General features: G+C 42.6%; 1 protein-coding gene across 1 annotated transcript in view; it reads right to left on the bottom strand.

Moving 5' to 3' along the window:
- Positions 1-23,652, bottom strand: part of LOC142256197 (aquaporin-3-like) — a 62,690-nt gene that overhangs the window by 15,415 nt on the left and 23,623 nt on the right. Inside the window, exons 2-3 of the mRNA XM_075327769.1 lie at positions 10,681-10,807; positions 2,293-2,430 (exon numbers count right to left, since the gene is read on the bottom strand). Of these exons, the coding sequence (XP_075183884.1) occupies positions 2,293-2,430; positions 10,681-10,807 (265 nt within the window). The remainder of the gene's footprint in view (positions 1-2,292; positions 2,431-10,680; positions 10,808-23,652) is intronic.

Raw genomic sequence — 23,652 nt, forward strand, 5'->3', positions numbered from 1 at the left:
CCATTTCAGTCATAAAATTAAAGTATTCATAGATCCCATTGCCTAGACCAGTGTTTCCCCAAACTTCAGTGAGTGTTGATTGCCGGTGTTTCCCAAATTTCAGTCCTCAGGGGCCTGAACAGATCACATTATCAGGATTTCCTTTGCATTGCACAGGTGATCGAAGAGATCAGAAATTGCCACATTTTCTCACCTGTGCAATACTAAGGAAATCCTCAAAACATGATCTGTTGGGACCTTGGGAAACACTGGCCTAGACCATTGGCAATCAGCATTTGTTTTATGGTGCCACCCATGTATTTGAGCTGTAGAGCGGAAAAAGAAGGGTTAATGCCGTTATTTACGTGGAGAGACAAGTCTCATCTGTCTTGGGGGTGACTGATTAGACAATGCGTTTCGGAGATACCATCTCCTTCATCAGGTTCCAATCACATGTGATTGTGACCTAATGAAGGAGATGGTATCTTCGAAACGTGTTGTCTAATAAATCACCCCCAAGGCAGATCGGTCTAGTCTCTCTTTCCACAGCAGCTCGGCATTAACCCTTCTTTTACCACTCTACAGTTTACATCCTTGTGTGGCTTCAGCAGTTGATGTTTTTCTACACTTATAAGTGGTTGTGACTCTTACAAACTTACAAAGTGAGCTTATACAGTTTTTTCACGCCTTGTCTCCCATCCAGGTAAGACCCTACTTATGGCTCTTTGTCTTCCAGTTATTTTCAACCTGGGCATCCGAAGCATCTCACCTCATTAACTAAAGCACATCTGTCAGCACAAAGTGACTAATCAAACCAAGCACAGGTGCTCGGTGCCCTATTGCCTGGAGTGCACATTTACATGTACTGTACTTGTTTTCCATCCTCCTCTTCCTGTATTGATGACACTGGCTTTACAGGAGCAAGAGAAAGGAGGAGATAGATGGAAAACACGTGGGTGGGAAAGGACACTGAACTGCTGGGGCACACCATGAGGTCTGTGTGAATATGCTTGGTTTGAACAGTCATTTCCTGCTGACCGACTCCCTTTAAAATCATTCAGTGGGCAGATTGTGCACAGACACATGTGGCTGCTCCTCTTTCTGGTTAATAAAAGTCTATTCATGGGGGACCGTTTCTATATTAATTCTATATGCCATTATTGGCTATATGAATAGTGTGGGAAGATTGATTGATTTGGAATAATTTGATTCTGCTCTAGTCATTCGACCATGAAATCTCTTGCCTAATCTAATCCAATTCTCTCAAAGCCGGCAAGACTATAATTGATATGCTCACCTCATTGTTCTTTAAAGTGCACCAATCACCAGGATTTTCCTATATAACCTAAAGCCAGTGCTATACTGGCACTATCAGGCTGATTCTATACATACCTTTAGTTGTCAGCTCGGATGTATAGGTTTTGAAACACAAGCAAGTAAAGTTTATAAAATGAACAGCTTTTTGAATGGCAACAGCTGCTGATCAGCTGATAGCTGGGGTGGGTTTTGATAGCAATTCCCATCCCCCTACCTATCCATCCTCCCCCTAGCTGTTATTTATGCTAATTCTATTATAGAATTGTTTTACTAAGTGGCTAGAAGGGACCTCTCCTGATGTCATACCCATGTGACAAGAAGGGGCGGGGCCTCAGCCAACAGAAAAATACTATTGTTTCCTGGTATCAGCTATGTTGGCTGAGGCCGCACCCCTTCTGGTCACATGGATATGACATCACCCACGTCCTTCTAGCCACTTAGTAAAACAATTCTTTAATAGAATTAGCATAAATTACAGGGGGAAGAACAACAGGCAGGGGGCGGGAATCACTATCAAAACCCACCCCAGCTATCAGCAGACTGGCAGCTGCTGTAATTCAAAAAGCTGCTCAGCTTACAAACGTTACTTGCTTGTGTTTCAAAACCTATACATTCGAGCTGACAACTAAAGGTATGTATAGAATCAGCTTGATAGTGCCAGTATAGCACTGGCTTTAGGTTATATAGGAAAATCCTGGTGATTGGTTCACTTTAAGGTTGATGACACAAATCCATTGAGTTCAGCCTATAACCTAATATACAGAGGAAGGGAAAAAACCCCATAGAACAGATCCTAATTTCCCTATATTAGTGAAAATATTCCTTCCAGACTCCTTGATCAACAATCTATCTAGTGCCCAAAACCCATAACTAATCTCCTAAATTCATATTCTCCAACTTGTGAATTGCCAGCTAAAGCCAAACTACAACTCCCAGCATGCCCTGATGTCCTACATAATGGTCTGTATTTCACTTAATATTCTGTATTTGACTTACCAAAGTACAAGCCATAAACGATGCCGGCTCCGAGGAACGCTCCTAGAGTCTGTGCTATGGTATACACAGGGAGCTTGATCCAAGGTTCTCTCGCCATTAGGCACAAGGCAAAAGTGACGGCTGGATTCAAATGGCCACCTGTAAAAGACAATGAGCATTGTGAAATACAATGGAGGGGACAATGTCTATTTTCTCTATAGAGAATGTAAACAGACAAGTTCAATTAGGAGCAATAGTGTTTCTCTCAACATCTGACCTGCAGTCATCAAGTTCACAAGTGCACACATTTCACCTGCGAATTAACAGCACACATACCCAAAATAATTGTTCTTGAAGGGGAGTTCCATCCAACATTACTAATTTAGCTATTGTGCAGATGCTTTTTCCGTTATTTTCTTATACACGATTACACTTGGAGGTTTTTATACCTCATCCTATTCATATTTTGGTAGATAGTTTTATTAAAGCACACCAATCACCAGGATTTTCCTATATAACCTATAGCCAGTGCTATACTGGCACTATCAGGCTGATTCTATACATACCTTTAGTTGTCAGCTAGGATGTATAGGTTTTGAAACACAAGAAAGTAAAGTTTGTAAAATCAGCAGCTTGTTGATTGACGGCAGCTGCCAATCAGCTGCTAGATGGGGAGGGTATTCATAGTTATCCCCTCTCCCTGTTATTTATGCTAATTCTATTATAGAATCAAATTACTTTGTGACTAGAAGGACCTGTGCTGATGTCATATCCATGTGATCAGAAGGGGCAAGGCCTCAGCCAACATAGCTGATACCAGGAAGCAACATTTTTCTGTTGGCTAAGGCCCCGCCCCTTCTGGTCACATGGGTACGACATCAGCACAGGTCCTTCTAGTCACAAAGTACCGTAATTCGATTCAATAATAGAATTAGCATAAATAACATGGGGAGGGGATAACTATGAATATCCACCCCAGCTATCAGCTGCTGCAGCCGCTGTCACACAAAAAGCTGCTGATTTTACAAACTTTACATGCTTGTGTTTCAAAATCTATATATATGAGCTGACAACTAAAGGCATGTATAGAATCAGCCTGATAGCGCCAGTATAGCACTGGCTTTAGGTTATATTGGAAAATCCTGGTGATTGGTACACTTTAAAGGGTCTCTGTTTAATGGAACAGCTTAGCAATCAGTAAATTGCCATGGAGTGGGTTTCTGAAACACCTGACCATCCCTGGGAAAAACTGCAGTTGCTGCAGGGAAAATGTAATACTGTAGTACATCTGCCACAGGCAGAGATACTCATAAGTAGGGTCACTGCTTTATGGCGCCCCCTACAATAAGTCTATAGTCATTTTAAGGAGTCTTATCTCAGTGATACAACCTTGTAAACGTTAGGACTATGCAAAATATTTTGGTGTGTCCAGTTTGCCAGAAGGATTTGGGCTATTACACTTACATTGCGCTTGCCGAAAAATTAGTAAAAGTGACTTATGCAGAAGCATAATACTTCAAACTAAAGGATATAGACACCTTCTGGGCCATTTTGTTTACTTAAATGTGTATTTTTTGGGCTAAAAACTATTTTTTCATAAAAAGTGTTGCACAGTTTGTCTTTTAGCAGGCTCTTTGTTTTCCTGCCCATTGCTATCATGTCAAAGTGTTCAGATGCTCAGCGTGCAGCGCAACACAAAGGTGACAACGAGGATGGTATAGAAGGAAGGCCCTAGTGACAAGGAGAGGTGACCCCTCCTGCAACTCACCTGAGTCTGTACCAAGCGCTCCCTTATGTCCCTATATGGTTCTTTCTTCAGTTACCATCACGTAACTAGGCCCTCGCTTGCCCTGAACTCACCCTGGCTAGTGAGAAGGCCGGCGAGAACACTAGTCTCACCACTGCAATATTACAACACCAAGTAAGGGTGACAAACAGAGGGAAAAAAGACACAAAAGGAAAACACCAAGTTTCATCAATACAGCAAAACACCCGAGCTGCAGTAGTCACAACTACTCAGCTTCTTCTAGAGACAGGCTCCTTCCAAAGTGGTCAGCATAGAATGAGATTCTATAACTGGCATCAGATGGTAAAACTTTTTATAGTGAAGGGGAGTGGTCATAAAGGAGCTGCACTTTGATTAAGGCTACAAAGGACAGCCAGATAAGAAAAGGGTCCTTAACCCCTGCAGCATTAAAAGAAAGAAGATACATTCACATACTAGTTGTAAGTTGTAGACATGTGAACAATAAAGCGTTGTGAGTTTCTGGTCCCAGAGTCAGGAGGGGTCTCCCCAGAGCAGGACACTCTCTTGGCAATTGCTGGCTGCAGAATGAGTTAACTGAAAATCTATCAGTGACCTAATTCTGACAAGAGTTTTTCAATTTTTTTTTTTTAAGTCCTCTGTACTGATTCTTGACTTTACTGATGCAGTTACAGTTCATAAAAGATGTAAAAAAGAGTTAAAATCTTTTCTCAGAACTCACTGATAGACTTTCTATGGACTCATACTGCAACCAGCAATGTGCAAGAAATAAATAAGAGCCTTTAAATTTCAAACAATGCAAAATATTAAATGGAAACTAAAAGGAAAATTAATTTTTAGACCAAAACACATACATTTAACAGGAACATACTTGAATGTGTCCAAGTGACTGCTGCAGCCAATCACTTGGCCTTGGTGATTATACTTACATGCTGAAGCAAGTGATTGACTGCACTGGTCATTGCTGCTGGGCAAGTAACCAATGACTAAAACCATGGAAGAGTTGGCCGTGAACCAACTGGGATTTAAAGGGGTAGATATATTTTTTCTATCTATCAATTCTGCTATTATTATGCTTTTTTTAATTCCTGGCCACCCCTTTTAAGGACTTGTTCACATGCTGCGTTTTTGCCTTGTTTTTTTTTTCCGAGTATTTTTTAAAAGTAATAAAATGGGAATGAGATTTCTGACATCTCATGCACACGATGTATAATTTTTCCTTGTGGATTTGAACCATCATAGCTTTTTTTTTTTTCTTTCCATTGTGAACGATGTCAATTCTTTCAGTGTTTTTGCAGCATTTTCACCCATGTAGATGAATAAGGAAAAAAACATGGTGAGGAAAAATGCATCAAAAACACAGGTAAAAAAAAACCCCCATAAAAACGTGCGGATTTTACGCAGGGTTTTTTCCAATCAACACTCGTTTTTGGTGCAGGAAAATCTGCTGCAAATACTCAACATCTACACATGAGCCAAAGCTCCCATGATGAGTTTTTGGTGAGTTTTTGATGTTTAAAAAACGTAGCATCTCACAGTTCAGGGAAAGTGGATGGGATTTATACAAATCTCCTGCCCGCTGCGCTTCTTTTTTACTCTGCGTAATCTGACCTGCGTTGCGAGTTTCCAATTTGCAACATCAATTTCCCTTGTGGTTAAGTTTTCTGTGCAGATTTTCCCCATAGACTTGCATTAGCCGTGAAAAATCCGCAGGTAAAAAGCACACATGCATTTTTAGTGCAATTCCACAGCAGAAATGCGTCAAAAACATGTGTAATCTGTACATAAGTATATAAGTAACATGTTTTCCAAAGCAAAATACCAGGAAGTATCAAAAACAAAGCAGCTTTATTTAAAACATGACACACCAACAAGAGACAAAAATCGCAGTGTAAAAAACGTGATTAAAAAAACACCCACAAATAACCTAATTTTTAAATAATGGAAATGGTGCAGAAATTCTACAACATTAAAAATTTGCCACAAGTTCATTGTGGGTACGTAGCTCAAAGCCCTGTGCACATGGTGAGTATTTAGTGAGCTTTTTTACCTCAGTTTTTGTAAGGCCATGTGCACACGTTCAGTATTTGGTGTGGTTTTTTACCTCAGTATTTGTATTGTAATGCTCACATTCAGTATTTGGGCAATTTTTTACCAAAGTATTTGTAAGGCCACGTTCACATGTTCAGTTGTTTGGTGAGTATTTTACCTCAGTATTTGTAGCCAAAACCAGGAGTGGGAAAATCAGAGGAAAAGTATAATAGAAACACGGCCATCACTTCTGGATTTTTCGCCCACTCTTGGTTTTGGCCTCAAATACTGAGGTAAAAAACTCACCAAATACTGACCATGTCCACGTGGCCTTACACATACTGACCATGTCCACGTGGCCTTACACATACTGAAGTAAAAAACCCAGTAAGGGCCTGTGCACACGCTGCGAGGAGTTACCGCAGATTTTCCTGCAGATTTGCCGCGGATTTGTTGCAGAAAATGTGTCTAAGGCCCCCTTCACACGTCCGTGAAAAAAACGAATAGATTTTTCACGGACGTATTAAAGGGGTGGTTTGCTCCCCGTGTGCCGTGTTTGTGGCACATTCGTGTTTTCCATGTGTTATACGTAATAACACACAGAGAACGGAAAGTCCTGCCTTACCTGTTTCTTTCGGAGCTGTCTGTGGTGCTGAATGACAGTGTCCGGCACAGGCCACGCCCCGCTGACGCTGCGTCCGGTCCCCAGTGAAGAAGATGCGTTGTTCAAATTCACTGGGGGATGGATGCAGGTGACAGCCGCGGCAGAGACTGCAGGGCTGGTGGAGGTGAGTTTGTTTTTTTTATTTTTATAATGACACGTGTGTTTCTCCGGCGCGTGTCACGTGGGATCGCATCCACACTACATCCGTGTGGTACGGGTGCGGGCTGTGTGACACCCGTGCTGCCAGAGAAAAACGGACATGCCTCCGTATAGAGCATACGGGTACATGTCTGCTCCACACGGAAGCACGGCCCAATGGCTGCACACGTGCGTGCACATATACCCATTGATTTTAATGGGTATACGTGTGCCCGTGTCTCCGGTACATGCGGAAACGGACCTAGCACGTACCGGAGGCACGGACGTGTGAAGGGGGCCTAACATTGCTGCAGTCATTCCCCAGCAAATCCTATGAGTTTTAAAAAATGCTGTGCGCACACTGCGTTTTTTTATACCGGCGGATTTTCCGCTGCGGAATTAATGAACATGTCACTTCTTTTCTGCAGGTACCTGTGGTTTTTGCCATAGATAATGGTAAAAATCCGCAGAGACCAACTAGCAGAAAATCCGCAGTAAATCCACGGCAAATCCGCACAAAATCTGTGGCAAACCGCGGTAAAACCACATGCGGATTTTGTTGCGGTTTTGGTACGTTTTTTTTTTACCGCGAGTGCGGGATTCTTTAAGAGGGTCCAGTTTTTTAAGAAAAAGGCACTTTCTAGTGCGCACATAGCCTAAATGTGTGCACATGACCTTACTAATACTGAGGTAAAAAACTCCCTTGGCTATGTGCGCACTAGGCGTTTTTACCCGTGGTTTTACCCACGGTTTTGCTGCAGAAATTTCTTGAGAAATGTTTGCAATCTTTCTGCAGACATTTCCTAGCAAAACCTATGGGAAAAATAAATAGCTGTGCGCACACTGCGTTTTTTTCTCGAGAAAATTCTTTCTGAAGAATATCTTGAGAAAATTTCTTGAGAAAATGTGCATGTCACTTCTTTTCCGCAGGTAGCTGTGGTATAGCCCCGGTATTTCACTCCATTCACTGTAATGTAATCGCGAAATACTGCGGGTATACCGCAGGTAGCAAATTATGTGCGGTATACCCTCGGTATAGCCGCGATTTACACGGTAATGCTCATCACTGCCTGCGGTTTTGCAGGGAATGATGTCATTATGCCAGGAGAGGAAGCGGAGCAGAGAGTAAACACACACGTCACACTCCCTGGACGCCGCACAGAAGCACTTCCGTGTGACCTCCAGGTGCCCGTGCAGTCTGTGTCCCGCTCCAGCCCCGCGGCTGCCTGCACTGCTGTGTGTCAGTGTCTGCCTGCAGTGTCAGCAGCTTGTCACGCTGCAGTGCTGGCAGACACTGACACACAGCAGTGCGTGCAGCCGCGGGGATGACTATCGCTCTGTCAGGAGGTTAGATGAGATCATTACCTGCTGTGACGATCTCCTGCCTCCTGACGTCACCGCGGTCACTGCTGTCTATGCCCGTCCCACTAGCAGCCCGAGACTGTCACTAGCGGTGACGTCACGGGCTCTCGCGATTCTGCTGACAACGCGGCGGGCATAGAAGTCAGTGACAGCGCTGACGTCAGCAGTACAGGAGATGATCACAGCAGGTAATGATCTCATCTATCCTCCTGACAGCAGCGCTCGTCATCCACTGCAGTGACCTGGGCTATTGATGTTAGCTCAGGTCACTGCATTGCTCTCCCAGCCAATGGGGAACATTCTGTTCTTCATTGACTGGGACAGTGACTATGGTATGGATCGCCGTGGGACCCCCCTCCTTATTGGATTACGCCGGATGTGGAATTGATTGTTCTTTTCAATAAATTGGTGAAAGAGGGAATGTTTTTGGGGAGTGTTTTTTCAAATAAAACTTTTTTGTCTATTTTTTATTTCTTACCGACTGGGTTGGTGATGTCGGGTATCTGATAGACGCGTGACATCACAAACCCCAGGGCTTGATGCCAGGTGACATTACACATCTGGCATGAACCCCATATATTACCTCGTTTGCCAATGCACCAGGGCAATGGGATGAGTTGGGGTGAAGCGCCAGGATTGGCACGTCTAATGGATGCGCCACTTCTGGGGCGGCTGCGGCCTGCTATTTTTAGGCTGGGGAGTGTCCAATAACAGTGGACCTCGCTAGTCTGAGAATACCAGACCACAGCTGTCCGCTTTACCTTGGCTGGTGATCCTATTTGGGGGGGACCCCACGTTTTTTGTTTTAAATTATTTTTTTAATGTAAAATAACAGCGTGGGGTGCCCTCTGTTTTGGATTACCAGCCAAGGTAAAGCTGCCAGCTGTGGTTTGCAGGCTGCAGCCGTCTGCTTTACCCTAGCTGGCTACAAAAGATGGGGGGACCTCACGTTGTTTTTTTTTTTAATTATTTATTTTATGGCTAAATACAAGGCTAGGCACCTTTTAGTGCCACATGAAAGTCACTTAAGGGTGCCAGCTTAGAAAATGCAGGGAGGTAGGACATTATATAAGTCTTTCTCATCTATCTATCTATCTATCTATCTATCTATCTATCTATCTATCTATCTCTCTATCTATTCATCTATCTATCTATCTATCTATTCATCTATCCATCTTTCCCTCTATCCATTATCTATCTGTCTATCGATTATCTATCTAACATCTATCTATATTATTTATTGCAGTTACAGCATAAAAAAACCACAGGGACCAACCTGCGGAAAAACCGCGGCAAAATCGTGGTAAAACCGCGGCAAAACCGCGGGAAAACTGCATGCGTTTTTCCCGCGGTTATGGTGCGTTTTTTTACCGCAGGTGCGGTAATCTTCAACTCCCAGAAGTTTCTCAAGAAATTTTCTTGAGAAAAATCACTTTTCTAGTGCGCATGTTTGAACGTGGCCTACTAAGGTTATGTGAGCACTGAGCATTTTTCGCGGCATTTTTGCGTGTTTTCGGGTGCGTTTTGGGGCTCAAAACTGCAGGACTTTGCTTCCTCAGCAAAGTCTTTGACTTTTCATTTTTGCTCTCCGCACACACCTTTTTTTTTTTTAGCTACATTTTTGAGCTAAAAAAAAAAATGTACATGTCAATTCTTTCCTGCATTTTACTACGTTTTTCACCCATGCAATGCAATGGAAAAACGCAGCAAAACGCAGAGATCAACATCACAACAAAACGCAGCCAAAAACGAGAGAGATCTAGAATGTGGAGAGAAATCAGCTGCAAAACATTCCATTGTACAGTAAAAGCCCCTCATAGATCTGCCCTGTCTCCACCCAAATTGTATCCTAAATTATCTGACCTTCCACAATATACTGACCAACTCCAGGACAAAAAAAAACACAAACATATCACACGAGGAAGGTGGTGATAATAGTAGATTACACAAATGGCAGGTTTAGGCTATGTGCACACACTGCAGATTAGGTGCAGAAATTTTCTGCACCAAAAAAAAAAAGACACCTAGATGCAGAAAAACACACTAGAAAACGCATGCGGTTTTGGTGTATTTTTATCCCATGCGTTTTTTTTAAGTGAAATCATTGGGTGGAAGGGCTGAAAAACTCAAGAAAAAAAACCCCACACCAATAATTGACAGGCTGCAGATTTTTTTTCTACACCCAAAACTGCAAGGAAAAAAGAAGCAATGTGCACACTTCAGAATTCTCATTGACTTTTGCTGGGATAAGGATAGACACGCAGATCTGGGCAACAATCTGCACAATAAACTGCACCAAATCTGCAGCAAAACTCAGCGTGCGCACACAGCCTTACAGGGAAACTAGAAGCCCCATTATATTGTGTGAACTGGACAAAGGATGAATCCATCGTGCTGCGATATGTGTATGAGGGATTCTGATCCAGAATACTACGCCCTGGTCACATACCTGAAACTTGTCCGGAGATGAGGATACCGAGCATGACAGCAAATCCAAAAGCCAGATTGACAGTCAAGAATTGACCATGGGAACCTTTACTGAGGACGACCTGTGCCACCGAGCCACAGCCGAACATCTGCAGAAACAAGAGAGAACCCAGCCATTATTACCAATGCTCCAAACATTCTGCCATCACACGAAACTAAGGAGACAAGTAACTGATGGAGACAAAACACATCCGTATGCCCCGTCTGCGCTTACTAAAATCCCCCAGTATTCTGCTTTCAGCGTCTGCACAGAGATTGTCCTGGTGATTTATAGTCTGAGATGGGTTTTTCCTACAACAGTGTCTGTATAATCATCTGATATGGAAAAATATCCCATTCCTGTGGCATTAATAAGGACAGGAAAATTCTTATCACTGATGGATATGTTTTTAGTACTTTATTTACCTACCAGCTTGTTGAAAGGTTTCTACCGTAGTAGCAAATAGCAGAATTGTGAGTGCAGCTCTGGAGTGTAATACAGGATGTAACTCCGGATCAGTACAGGATCAGTAATGTAATGTATGTACACAGTGACTACACCAGCAGAATAGTGAGTGCAGCTCTGGAGTATAATACACGATGTAACTCAGGATCAGTGGAGGATATGTAATGTAATGTATGTACACAGTGACTGCACCAGCAGAATAGTGAGTGCAGCTCTGGAGTATAATACACGATGTAACTCAGGATCAGTGGAGGATATGTAGTGTAATGTATGTACACAGTGACTACACCAGCAGAATAGTGAGTGCAGCTCTGGGGTATAATATAGGATGTAACTCAGGATCAGTGGAGGATATGTAATGTAATGTATGTACACAGTGACTACACCAGCAGAATAGTGAGTGCAGCTCTGGAATATAATACAACATGTAACTCAGGATTAGTGGAGGATACGTAATGTAATGTATGCAGAAAAAAGTTCTTGGGCCTGTTCTGCCTTCATTCATGGCTGCTGGTCAGATACTGTGAGGGCTAGTTCTGACATTGTCCCGGTATGTGTAGCATCCAGCTGCATATACTGGGACCTGAAGTGCCTTTATTTGCAGCTGCCTGTCTTTGCAGCATGGAAGCAGTTCTGATATGTTACATGTATGTGTTGCTTTAATATGGTTCTGCTTTTAATGTAATTAGGAGGCCGCATGGCACAATGAAAATATAAAATCTAAAGTAGGACCCCCCCTATAGAGATTTGCCGTGACGTGGCAGGGGTGGCTCAAAGAATTGATAACTTATTTGCTAAAAATCTCATTTTGCATTATAGGGCAGTTGGAATAATATGTGAATTTACACTTTTATTTGTTGCATGCCATTCTCAAGCAGTACTGTCTCTCCTTTTTTTGCTGTAATCTAATGTATGTGCACAGAACAGTGAGTGCAGCTCTGCAGTATAATACAGGATGTAACTCAGGATCAGTATAGGATAAGTGTGCGCACAGTGACTCAACTGTAGGATATAGAGTGGCAAACCTCAGACCTTTATATTTGTCATATATGTTCATGGCCGGCTTTAGGCATGTGCGACTTGTGCGGTCGCACAGGGCGCCGACGGCCATGCTTCAGGGGGGGGGGGCGCAGCAGAGAGGTAAGCAGTTGTACATTTCCTGGCTCCTCCGGTCCCAGCACAACGTTTTTACTGTAACTGCCAACGGTTACTTAACTTTATGTAGCGCCTGGCCAGCCGGGCCCACCACCTTCACCGAGCCCCAGTCACAGCTAAAGTAGAGGGGCCCGACGGTAACGCTTCAGCCACTACTGCAGTCTGCACATGACTAAGGTGCATGCGAAGTCCTTCTAGGGCATCGCATGAAAATTAGCCATGTGGTGGGGGAGGCACTGTGAATGGAGCAGAGCAGAAAGGTGGCGCGTCATCCCGCAGCCCAATGTGATGAGGTCATCACTCTGCAACTCATCAGAGTGCTGCGGGCAACGTGGAGCTGGCGAGCGTGCGGCATCCGGCAGAGAGAGGTAGGCGCTCTATGAGCTGAAGATTGCCGGGGGTGGTGGGGGAGCCGCTGACTCCAGCCGCGGGGGGAGGGGGCGCTGACTCCAGCCACGGGGGGGGCGCTGACTCCAGCCGCGGGGGGGGGCGTTGACTACAGGGGCAGGGGGTGAAACTGACTACAGCCGCGGGGGGTGGGGGGGCCACTGAGTACAGCCGCGGGGGATGAGGGGGGGCGCTGACTACAGCCGCGGGTGGTGGGGGGGGCTGCTGACTACAGCCGCGGGGGGCAGGGGGGGTGCTGACTCCAGGGGCGGGGGGGGGAGTGCTGACTCCAGGGGCGGTGGGGGGCCGCTGACTACAGCCATGGGTGGTGGGTGGCTGCTGACTCCAGCCGCGGGTGGTGGGGGGGCTGCTGTTCCAGCCCCGGGTTGTGGGGGCGCCCGCTGACTGCAGCCCCTGCCTTGCTTTAGCTGGATGTGTTGAGGGCACACATCCAGCTGAAATGAATAGCTGCTCAGAGAGGACGCTGCAGGATGTGGGAGCCGGGGAGGGTGAGTAAAATGTTTGTTTTTTTCCTTTTTGCGGTAGACAAATATACGAGGAGAGACCCAGGAAAGGCACATATACACAAGAAGGTGGAGATATATACCAGGAAGGGGACAAAAATAAGGATGGGGACATATATACCAGAATGTGCCCAGGAGGGGAATATATATACATCAGGAGGAGCCTAGGATGTGGATATATATATATTTGCTGGGAAGGGACAAATAAAACAGGATGGGAACATATATACCAGGAGGAGGACATATATACCAAGAAGGGGACAGAAACAAGGATGGGGAGATATATACCAGAATGTGCCCAGGAGTGGGATATACATACCAGGAGGTGCCCAGGATTGGACATATATACCAGGATAGGGACAAATAAACCAGGATGGGGACATGCATACCAGGAAGGGCCCAGGATGCAGACATATATACCAGGACTTTGACATATATACCAGGAGGATATTATACAGAGAGACAATGTGTGTGTGGGGATAGTATACAGAGGGGTAGTGTGTGTTGGGTGATATACAGAGGAGCATTGTGTGTGTGTGAGGATATATATAAAGAGGGGTAGCTTGTGTGGGGGATAGTGTACAAAGGGGCAGCGTACATGAGGGATATTCCATAGAGGGTCATTGTGTGTGTATATTATACAGAGATGCAGTGTGTGGGGGATATATAAAGGAGCAGTGTGTGTGGAGGAAGCTACACAGAGGAGCAGTGTGTGGGATATTATACAAATGGGCAGTGTGTGTTGGTATTTACAGAGGAGCAGTGTACGTGTGGGGACATTATACAGAGGAGCAGTGTGTGGAGGGGATATATTGAGGAGCAGTGGTTGGTTGTGGGGAGATATTATACAGGAGCAGTGTGTGGGAGGATATTATACAGAGGAGCAGTGTGTGTGGAGATACTATACTGAGGAGCAGTGTGTGGGGGGATAGTATACTGAGGAGCAGTGTGTGTGTGTGGGGGGATAGTGTACTGAAGTGCAGTGTGTGGGGGATATTATACAGAGGAGCAGTGTGGGGGGATATTATACAGAGGCGCAGTGTGTGGGGGATATTATACAGAGGAGCAGTGTGTGTGGGAGAGATATTATACAGAGGAGCAGTGTGTGTGTGTGTGTGTGAGATCTTACAGAGGGGCAGTGTGTGGGGATATTATACACAGGGATATCGTGTGGGGGTACACTGAGGGGTAGTGCGTGATGGAATATTACAAATGGGGCAGTGTGGGAGAGAGATTATGGAAAGGGGTGGTGTAGAGAGTATATTATGGAGAGAGGAGGTGTAGGGGGTGTATTATTAAGTTTCTAAGGGAAATGCTTTATTTGCAACATCGGGGGGGTACCAAAGGGCAGTTTTGCACAGGGCACCATTCAGGTTAAGGCCGGCCCTGTATATGTTCAGCATATAAACATTGAGACAATAGGATGTGAGCTTTGTACAAGATCAGCACAGTCCTCTCCGAAAACACTCTGTTCTGCTTTCTGAGGTGTAACCTATAGATACATAGCATACAAGACTGATCAATTTATGCAAATACTAAAGGGTACTTTACACGCTGCAACATCGCTAGCGATAGCACCCGCCCTCGTCGTTCGTGCAACATTTGGTGATCGCTGCTGTAGCAAACATTATCGCTAAGACAGCGTCACACGCACATACCTTTTCAGCGATGTCGCTGTGACCGCCGAACAATCCCTCCTTCAAGGGGGAGGTGCGTCATAGCGACGTCACAGCGGCGTCACTAAGTGGCCGCCCAATAGCAGCGGAGGGGCGGAGATGAGCAGCCGGAACATCTCGCCCACCTCCTTCCTTCCGCATTGCCGGTGGACGCAGGTAAGGAGATGTTCGTCATTCCTGCGGTGTCACACATAGCGATGTGTGCTGCCGCAGAAACGACGAACAACCAGCGGCATGCAGCACCAACGATATTATGAAAAGGAGCGACGTGTCAACAATCAGTGATTTTTGACGCTTTTGCGATCGTTGATCGTCGCTCCTAGGTGTCACACGCTGCGATGTCGCTAACGGCGCTGGATGTGCGTCACTAACGACGTGACCCTGATGATCCATCGTTAGCGATGTCGCAGCGTGTAAAGCACCCTTTAGACTTCTATCGGTGTGATAGTGATGAAAACAGCAATCACTAAAGCACACATAGCACTGCTGAGCAGACATGGCGCCCAGCCCGGGCCTGAGTTACCTGCTGAGTAGATGAAGTGCTTGTGGTAAACATGAGCCTGTGAAACACTCTGCATTAATTGCTCACACAGTGATCGCAGATTATATTTACAATCACTTTATTCATTCTGTTCATAAAATCTGTCAGATTGAAGGGATCATCACCGCGTGTAATGAAGCTGTGATGCCTGTCATCGTAAATGTCTGTACAGCTTAGCACGTCACTCCGTAACAGTATCACACACTTCCTGTGGACACCGCACCAGAATACCAGGGGAGAAGACGCCTCCACTTACACAATTGTCAGCTAACTGTTCTGTTCAAAAACATATTATTGTGAAATGAAAAACGGAACATTAGTTATAGCCCAGTATGTTTATGTGGTAAAGAAAGCGCGCAAAACTATGACTAATAATATTTACTGCGACATCTGTATTCTTGGAAATAAGACATAGTATTAGTTATATTGTTGTACATAGGGGCAGTATTATAGTAATTATATTCTTGTATATAGGGGGCAGTATTATAGTAGTTATATTCTTGTACATAGGAGCAGTATTATAGTAGTTATATTCTTGTACATAGGGGCCGTATTATAATAGTTATATTCTTGTACATAGGGGGCAGTATTATAGTAGTTATATTCTTGTACATAGGAGCAGTATTATAGTAGTTATATTCTTGTACATAGGGGCAGTATTATAATAGTTATATTCTTGTACATGGGAGCAGTATTATAGTAGTTATATTCTTGTACATAGGAGCAGTATTATAGTAGTTATATTCTTGTACATAGGGGCAGTATTATAGTAGCTAGATTCTTGTACATAGGGGCAGTATTATAATAGTTATATTCTTGTACATAGGGGGCAGTATTATAGTAGTTATATTCTTGTACATAGGGGCAGTATTATAGTAATTATATTCTTGTATATAGGGGGCAGTATTATAGTAGTTATATTCTTGTACATAGGAGCAGTATTATAGTAGTTATATTCTTGTACATAGGGGCAGTATTATAGTAGTTATATTCTTGTACATAGGGGCAGTATTATAATAGTTATATTCTTGTACATGGGAGCAGTATTATAGTAGTTATATTCTTGTACATAGGATCAGTATTATAGTAGTTATATTCTTGTACATAGGGGGCAGTATTATAGTAGTTATATTTTTTGTACATATGGGGTAGTATTATAGTAGTTATATTCTTGTACATAGGGGGCAGTATTATAGTAGCTAGATTCTTGTACATAGGGGCAGTATTATAATAGTTAAATTCTTGTACATAGGGGAAGTATTATAGTAGTTGTATTCTTGTACATAGGGGCAGTATTATAGTAATTATATTCTTGTATATAGGGGCAGTATTATAGTAGTTATATTCTTATACATAGGATCAGTATTATAGTAGTTATATTCTTGTACATAGGGGGCAGTATTATAGTAGTTATATTTTTTGTACATATGGGGTAGTATTATAGTAGTTATATTCTTGTACATAGGGGGCAGTATTATAGTAGCTAGATTCTTGTACATAGGGGCAGTATTATAATAGTTAAATTCTTGTACATAGGGGAAGTATTATAGTAGTTGTATTCTTGTACATAGGGGCAGTATTATAGTAGTTGTATTCTTGTACATAGCGGGCAGTATTATAGTAGTTGTATTCTTGTACATAGGGGAAGTATAAGGCTATGTGCACACTTTGTGTCAAGGTAGTTGCAGTTCAAAACACATCCTCTGGCAGAAATGTTTTTTGCCAAAGTTGCTCTTGACCATAAAAACGCGATAAATACGCTTGCGTTTTTACCGCGTTTTATTCGCGTTTTCAGCGCTTTTTACATGCGTTTCCATTGCATAAAAGATGCGTTTTGAACATAAAGACACTGCTAAATAAAGTTTAAACAGTCAAACACTATGGAAAAAAAAAGGAATAAAAAGATAACAAATATCAAGATTAATATCAATCAAAAAATAGCTTATTTTATTAAAATGATAGCTTTGTGATAATATTTATGCATAAAATTACATTTATTTATAGATTTTCTAAAAGTTAGTTGTCGGACTATGTGTGTGTGTAAAGGGACATATCATGCCATTAATATTTTGCCAAAAACGCATGCAATTAATTGGTCTAAAACGCATGTTTTGTGCATCAAAAAAGCATGTAAAACGCTAGAATTTTGATGTTGATTGCATTTTGACTTTTCTCATTGACTTCAATGTTATCAAAACACAGCCCAAATGGCAAAAACAAGTGATATGCTGCCTCTTTGAACGCATTTTTTACCCAAATTTATGCAAATTAAACGCAGCGTTTAGAAAAGCAAAGTGCGCACAAGAAATCCTCATTTCCCATAGACTTTGCATGAAAAGCAAAATGCAAGCATTTTGGCATGAAAACACTGCAGTTCAAAACGCTGCTGAAACGCAGGTAAAAACGCAAAGTGCGCACATAGCTTTATAGTAAAAAACCTTTTGATCTGATCACCCTTTCTCTGTCTCAGCGCACGAGTCTTGCCATGTAGCAAAGTCCATCAAGGAGTATAGTGTCAATGGATTAGGTTTAACCACTGAAACACATTTGATTTTAATTTTTGTATTCTATATGACTTTTTTGTATTTTGTTTGGCTATTTTGAAGCACCTCATTAAAACTTTCTGAAGTTTTTATGGATACAACCAGCCCTGGACCTTTCTTATAAAGTATTATAGTAGTTATATTCTTGTACAATAGGGCAGTATTATAGTAGTTATATTCTTATATATAGGGGCAGTATTATAGTAGTTATATTCTTATACATAGGGGCAGTATTATAGTAGTTATATTCTTATATATAGGGGCAGTATTATAGTAGTTATATTCTTGTACATAGAGGGCAGTATTATTGTAGTTATATTCTTGTACATAGGAGCAGTATTATAGAAGTATACTATATTAGATATAATCTATATATAGTTACTTGATTTAGTCTTTTATACACGTTCTTTTCTCAGGCAGTAAACAAATCACCAATCATTATGTCCGTTCACAGACATCCAGGGTATAGCACTGGGACTAATGTTCATGTGAGTAGCACACAATACATTCAGTCAATAAACCCCATTGTGCTCTCATGTGTAGTCAATGGAAAATAACAAACCTATATCGACTAAGCAAACAAAGGCGACTTGAGAAACTCTACAGACTTCTGACATGTTGCAGTTGATGATCTCCTGGACCCCAAAGTCACCGTATTTCCTGTTGTGGATAAATTCTGTCTTTATAATTTAATGGAGTGGAATATTTCTGGGTTGGCAGCCAGCTGGCAGTACCAGCCTGTGGATCCTGTTTTTGTTTGCAGAGTGAGGATCCTGTTGGGCTTGCATCCATCTGAAAGCTGAGCCTGCATTGTATGGTGTGCAGAGGACTGTATGCAGAGTGTGACGTGGCACCGCGACATGGAGCCATTGTAGATTATACAATCTTTGGGAGTGGAAAACGTGACGCCATGGCAAATTCCAAAAACATTGGCACAGACCGAGGGGCCCATCAACTCCTAGTCACAGCACCTTAGAAAATTCCTTGAAGTTTATGGCTTTTTTCCTTGGAAACTGGGTCACATTGGAGCAGACTGACCATATTTCATCAAATAGTGATGATCTTGGTACAACTGTTTCCCGCAGTACTCTGTGATAGCAACACCCTTGGGAATTGCTCAATGGCAGACCGGACCTGACCACGGGTATAACTCATAAATCGAACTCACCAAGCTCCATCATAAAATATTAGTCCCAATGACAATGAAGCTTCTTTGCCTCTTCTAGTTTCTAGGAAAGAAGCAGTTCATTCAACTCTACTTTTGTAGACGAGAAGGGACAACATGAACCTCAAGTTCTTTCCCTCCATTGTCTTCCTTGACCAAGAACATCCACTCTTTGGGACCTTCCTCAGTCTTATATATGGATTTATCAATAATATTATAGCTTTCATTATGGGATATTGGGACATTTTAAGTGCTTACATAATGTTGAGTAAATCGGCCTGATCATATGGTGTCTCTGATGAGTAACTGGGTCCAACGGCTAAAGATTGGCTTTGGGGGATGACTTTCAATGTGTTCATTCTTACATGTGGACTCCAACCCTTAGATTAGTGATCTCCATCTCTGGTCCTCAAGAGCTTCCAATAGGTTATGTATTCAGGATTTCCTTAGCATTACACAGATGATGGAATTATGACCTGTCTAGATGATTAATTATTACATGTGCAATACTAAGGAAATCCTGAAAACATGCACTGTTGGTGGCTTTTGAGGTCCAGAGTTGGGGGAACACTGCAGATCATTCTTATATTACGATGACCACAGATAACCACAGGAGGACCCAAATAAGTTTACTAATTTGTAGTCTTTATCCTTCAATGATCTAAATATTTGCTTCTAAATTTAAACAGAAGACTATGTCCGTCTATGTCCAATAGAAAATTGACATAGAAGCTGGGGGATGTCTTGCCTCCTTGAAGTCTGGGGACGTATACCCTTGGTACAGTGTGAAGCAACCTTAGCCAAGGAATGTGACGATACCATCCCACTTATGCCAGGCACGGAGCTATATATACTCTCAGGTTAATAGGATATAGGCCAATAACTGCAGACGTATCCAAACTCCACACTGCCTTGAACATTTTCCTAGAAGTCGTTAACTAGATAGATAGATGGATAGAGGGATAGATAGAGGGATAGATGGATAGATAGATAGACGGATAGAGGGATAGATGGATAGATAGACGGATAGAGGGATAGATGGATAGATAGACGGATAGATAGATAGATAGATAGAGAGATAGACGTATAGACGGATAGAGGGATAGATAGATAGATAGACGGATAGAGGGATAGATAGATAGATAGATAGATAGATAGATAGAGGGATAGATAGATAGACAGAGGGATAGATAGGAAGATAGATAGATAGGATAGATAGATAGATAGATAGATAGATAGAGGGATAGATAGGAAGATAGATAGATAGGATAGATAGATAGATAGATAGATAGATAGATAGATAGATAGATAGATAGAGGGATAGATAGAGGGATAGATAGAGGGATAGATAGATAGATAGAGGGATAGATAGATAGATAGAGGGATAGATAGAGGGATAGATAGAGGGATAGATAGGATAGATAGAGGGATAGATAGGATAGATAGATGAATAGAGGGATAGATAGAGGGATAGATAGAGGGATAGATAGATAGATGGATAGAGGGATAGATAGATGGATAGAGGGATAGATAGATGGATAGAGGGATAGATAGATAGATAGATAGATAGAGGGATAGATAGATAGATGGATAGAGGGATAGATAGATAGATAGATAGAGGGATAGATAGATAGATAGAGGGATAGATAGATAGATAGATAGATAGATAGATAGAGGGATAGATAGATAGATAGATAGATAGATAGAGGGATAGAGAGATAGATGAATAGAGGGATAGATAGGATAGATAGGATAGATAGATAGCTAGATGGATACACAGATATAGATACAGTAGATAAAGGGATAGATGGATTGAAGCATAGATAGATAGACAGACCTGTGAATGCAGCCTCGGCAGTGATTGGAGTAGGTAGGCATGTTAGTAGCAAATTTGTATCATTTATAAATGGTAAAAAATAGAAATGAGTGATTTTCCTTAATACCTGTTCACCTGTTCAGTTACCCATTAAAAGGTATCAACCACTAATTATTCTAAAACAAATTTCTTAATTTTTTTTTTTTTAAATTTCAGAAAATTATACCATTTTGTCATTGGGGATTCTCCAGCATGGTTGGACGGACACTTATGATTTCTTAGAATGAGTAGATAAAACTCTTCCTATCAATTTCTAGAGCAACGCTAATTTTTTTTCTGACCACAAAAATGCTGTGTTTTTGGTCGCAAAAAAATGCACAAAAATGCACCCGCAGGAAAAACGCTTTGGTAAAAACACAGGCATTTTTACTGTGTTTTGGTGCGTTTTTGGCTGCGTTTTGCTGCGTTTTTGATCACTGTGTTTTGCTGCCTTTTTCCAATGCATTGCATGGGTGGAAAAACGCAGTAAAATGCAGAAAAGAATTGACATGTTGATTTTTTTTTTTATTTTTTACCTCAAAAACGCAGCCAAACAACACTGCATTGTGCGGACAACAAAAATGAAATCTCATAGACTTTGCTGGGGAAGCAAAGTCATGCAGTTTTTCAACCAAAAACACACACGATAAATGCACGGAAATGCGGTAAAAAATGCAGTGGGCGCACATTACCTAAGGGTACGTACACACGATCAGGACTCTCTTCCTCCTGGATGCGGCGGGTCCTGACCTGTGGGGCAATGACACTCCTCCGCCGGAGTCCGCAGGTACTTGTACCCACGATCAGGGTTCAGTGCACTGCGATCTTTCGCTTGTGTTCTCCCTACGGAAGACCCACGCAATTCCGCAGCAAACAATTGACGTGCTGCGGTCTGGAAAGTCGCACCGCAGGTCAGTGTTTTCTGCGAAAAAAACAAGCACAGAGGGCAGGAGATTTCTGGAAATCCCATCCACTATGCTTGTACTGTACACCGCAGCATTTTGGGCGGAGCTTGAAGCATGCTGTGTCCAAAACGCTGTGACCACTGATCATGTGCACGTACCCTAAGAAATCCACCCGGCGTTTCCCTGCTCAGTGTTACACTGGTCATAACTGATAACAATGGCATATAAGTGTGATTTTCCTAATTCCTCAGTGATTTAGAGGAGCCTTTTTGTGGCAAGATCTCCCTAAAACCTATAATTCTTTACCTATAATGTGTACACAGGGATTAGTATATTAAATATAATGGCTTCCTGCCCAGACAGAAACCACTGGAATGTATTAACCCTTTCTCATCAATGTACTTTGCATTGCAAAAGAATGGTGTGTAACACGTGAATGGCATGCGGCATGAAACCAGTGTAACAGCACCATATTATAGAACCAGGACTCCAAGAAAGTTCGGCACGGTAGAGGTCATTACATGACACACCGAGGATTTCTATTTACTTGGGATTTTGGAAATATTCTTTTCTAGGAGTCCTTCTCCTTAAGACACCGACGTGGTGACTTATGCATTACAGACGTGTTTAGTCTCACTGTAGATCCTGGCACCTTCTTGACTTTAGGAAAGTACTTTGGACTTAACCGGACTCTCCATAATGTAAACAGAAACTTCCTGAGCATCCTGTAGTTTCCTCGGAACGAGAGGTCCCAGTGTTGACCAGGAATTACCACTCGCTTGCTTTTTTCATTTTGCATAAGGCAAGAGATGAGCTAGAACAAGGAACTTTCTCTTGTTAGAACATATGTACAGCTGGCACCCTGCACCTATGAAATATGGCACTAAACACTAAAGGCCATAGAGCTCCAGACAGCTGACATGGCATTATTGACTTCTCACTCATCCAGAACCTTTTGGATGTACCGGAATACCATAGTAGAGATGCATTTCCAATTTTGACCCTATTGAATGAAAATCGGCAATTGCAATCATTGAATCCTACCAATCAAATTCTTTCAACTACGAAGATTTTGAGCTATGCCTCTAGTGGCCAAAAATGGTACTGCATCTTCTATAGACTTATGAATGTCAATTGTCCCTCTGTGTAGAGCATCTTGCACACTAGGAGATGCTCTGCTGCGCTTTCCTAGACTACTGAGCTGGCAGTGACATGATTCCTCTGTGCAGAGCATCTTGCACATTAGGAGATGCTCTGCTGTTTATTCCTGAGCTTCTGGTTGGCAGGTTTATTGACAGCGCTGGCTTCCAGGCTGGTTTCTGGTATGTGCTGATTGCTCAGGCGTTCCATCTTCCTGGTAATTGCTCTGCTTCTTTACTGAGCATGTTCTCACAGAATCTTGCCAGTCGTACATTCTGGTTCAGTAGTTGTGCTGTTGGCCTGTGTTCCTGCTAGTGTTCTGATCTATTGTTTCTTGACCCCAGACTATTGTTTTGACTACTCGCTGCCCATTCCCTGTTCCTGTCGTGACCTCCTGGCTTCAGATCTCGGACCATTACCTGACCACGTCTCAGTTTACTCCCTGAATCTATTACGTGCCTGTGAGGTATCAACCGGCTGTATTACAAAAGGCCGGTATGTTTTGCAGAAGCGTGGGTGCTCTGCAATGTGAAACTGGCTGGGACCTGTGGTTCCACAGGATTGCATTCATGCAGAGCCATGGAAGGGTGTGTGATGC

The sequence above is a fragment of the Anomaloglossus baeobatrachus genome, chromosome 1 (genome assembly GCF_048569485.1).
Source record: "Anomaloglossus baeobatrachus isolate aAnoBae1 chromosome 1, aAnoBae1.hap1, whole genome shotgun sequence".
Classification (NCBI taxonomy): domain Eukaryota; kingdom Metazoa; phylum Chordata; class Amphibia; order Anura; family Aromobatidae; genus Anomaloglossus; species Anomaloglossus baeobatrachus.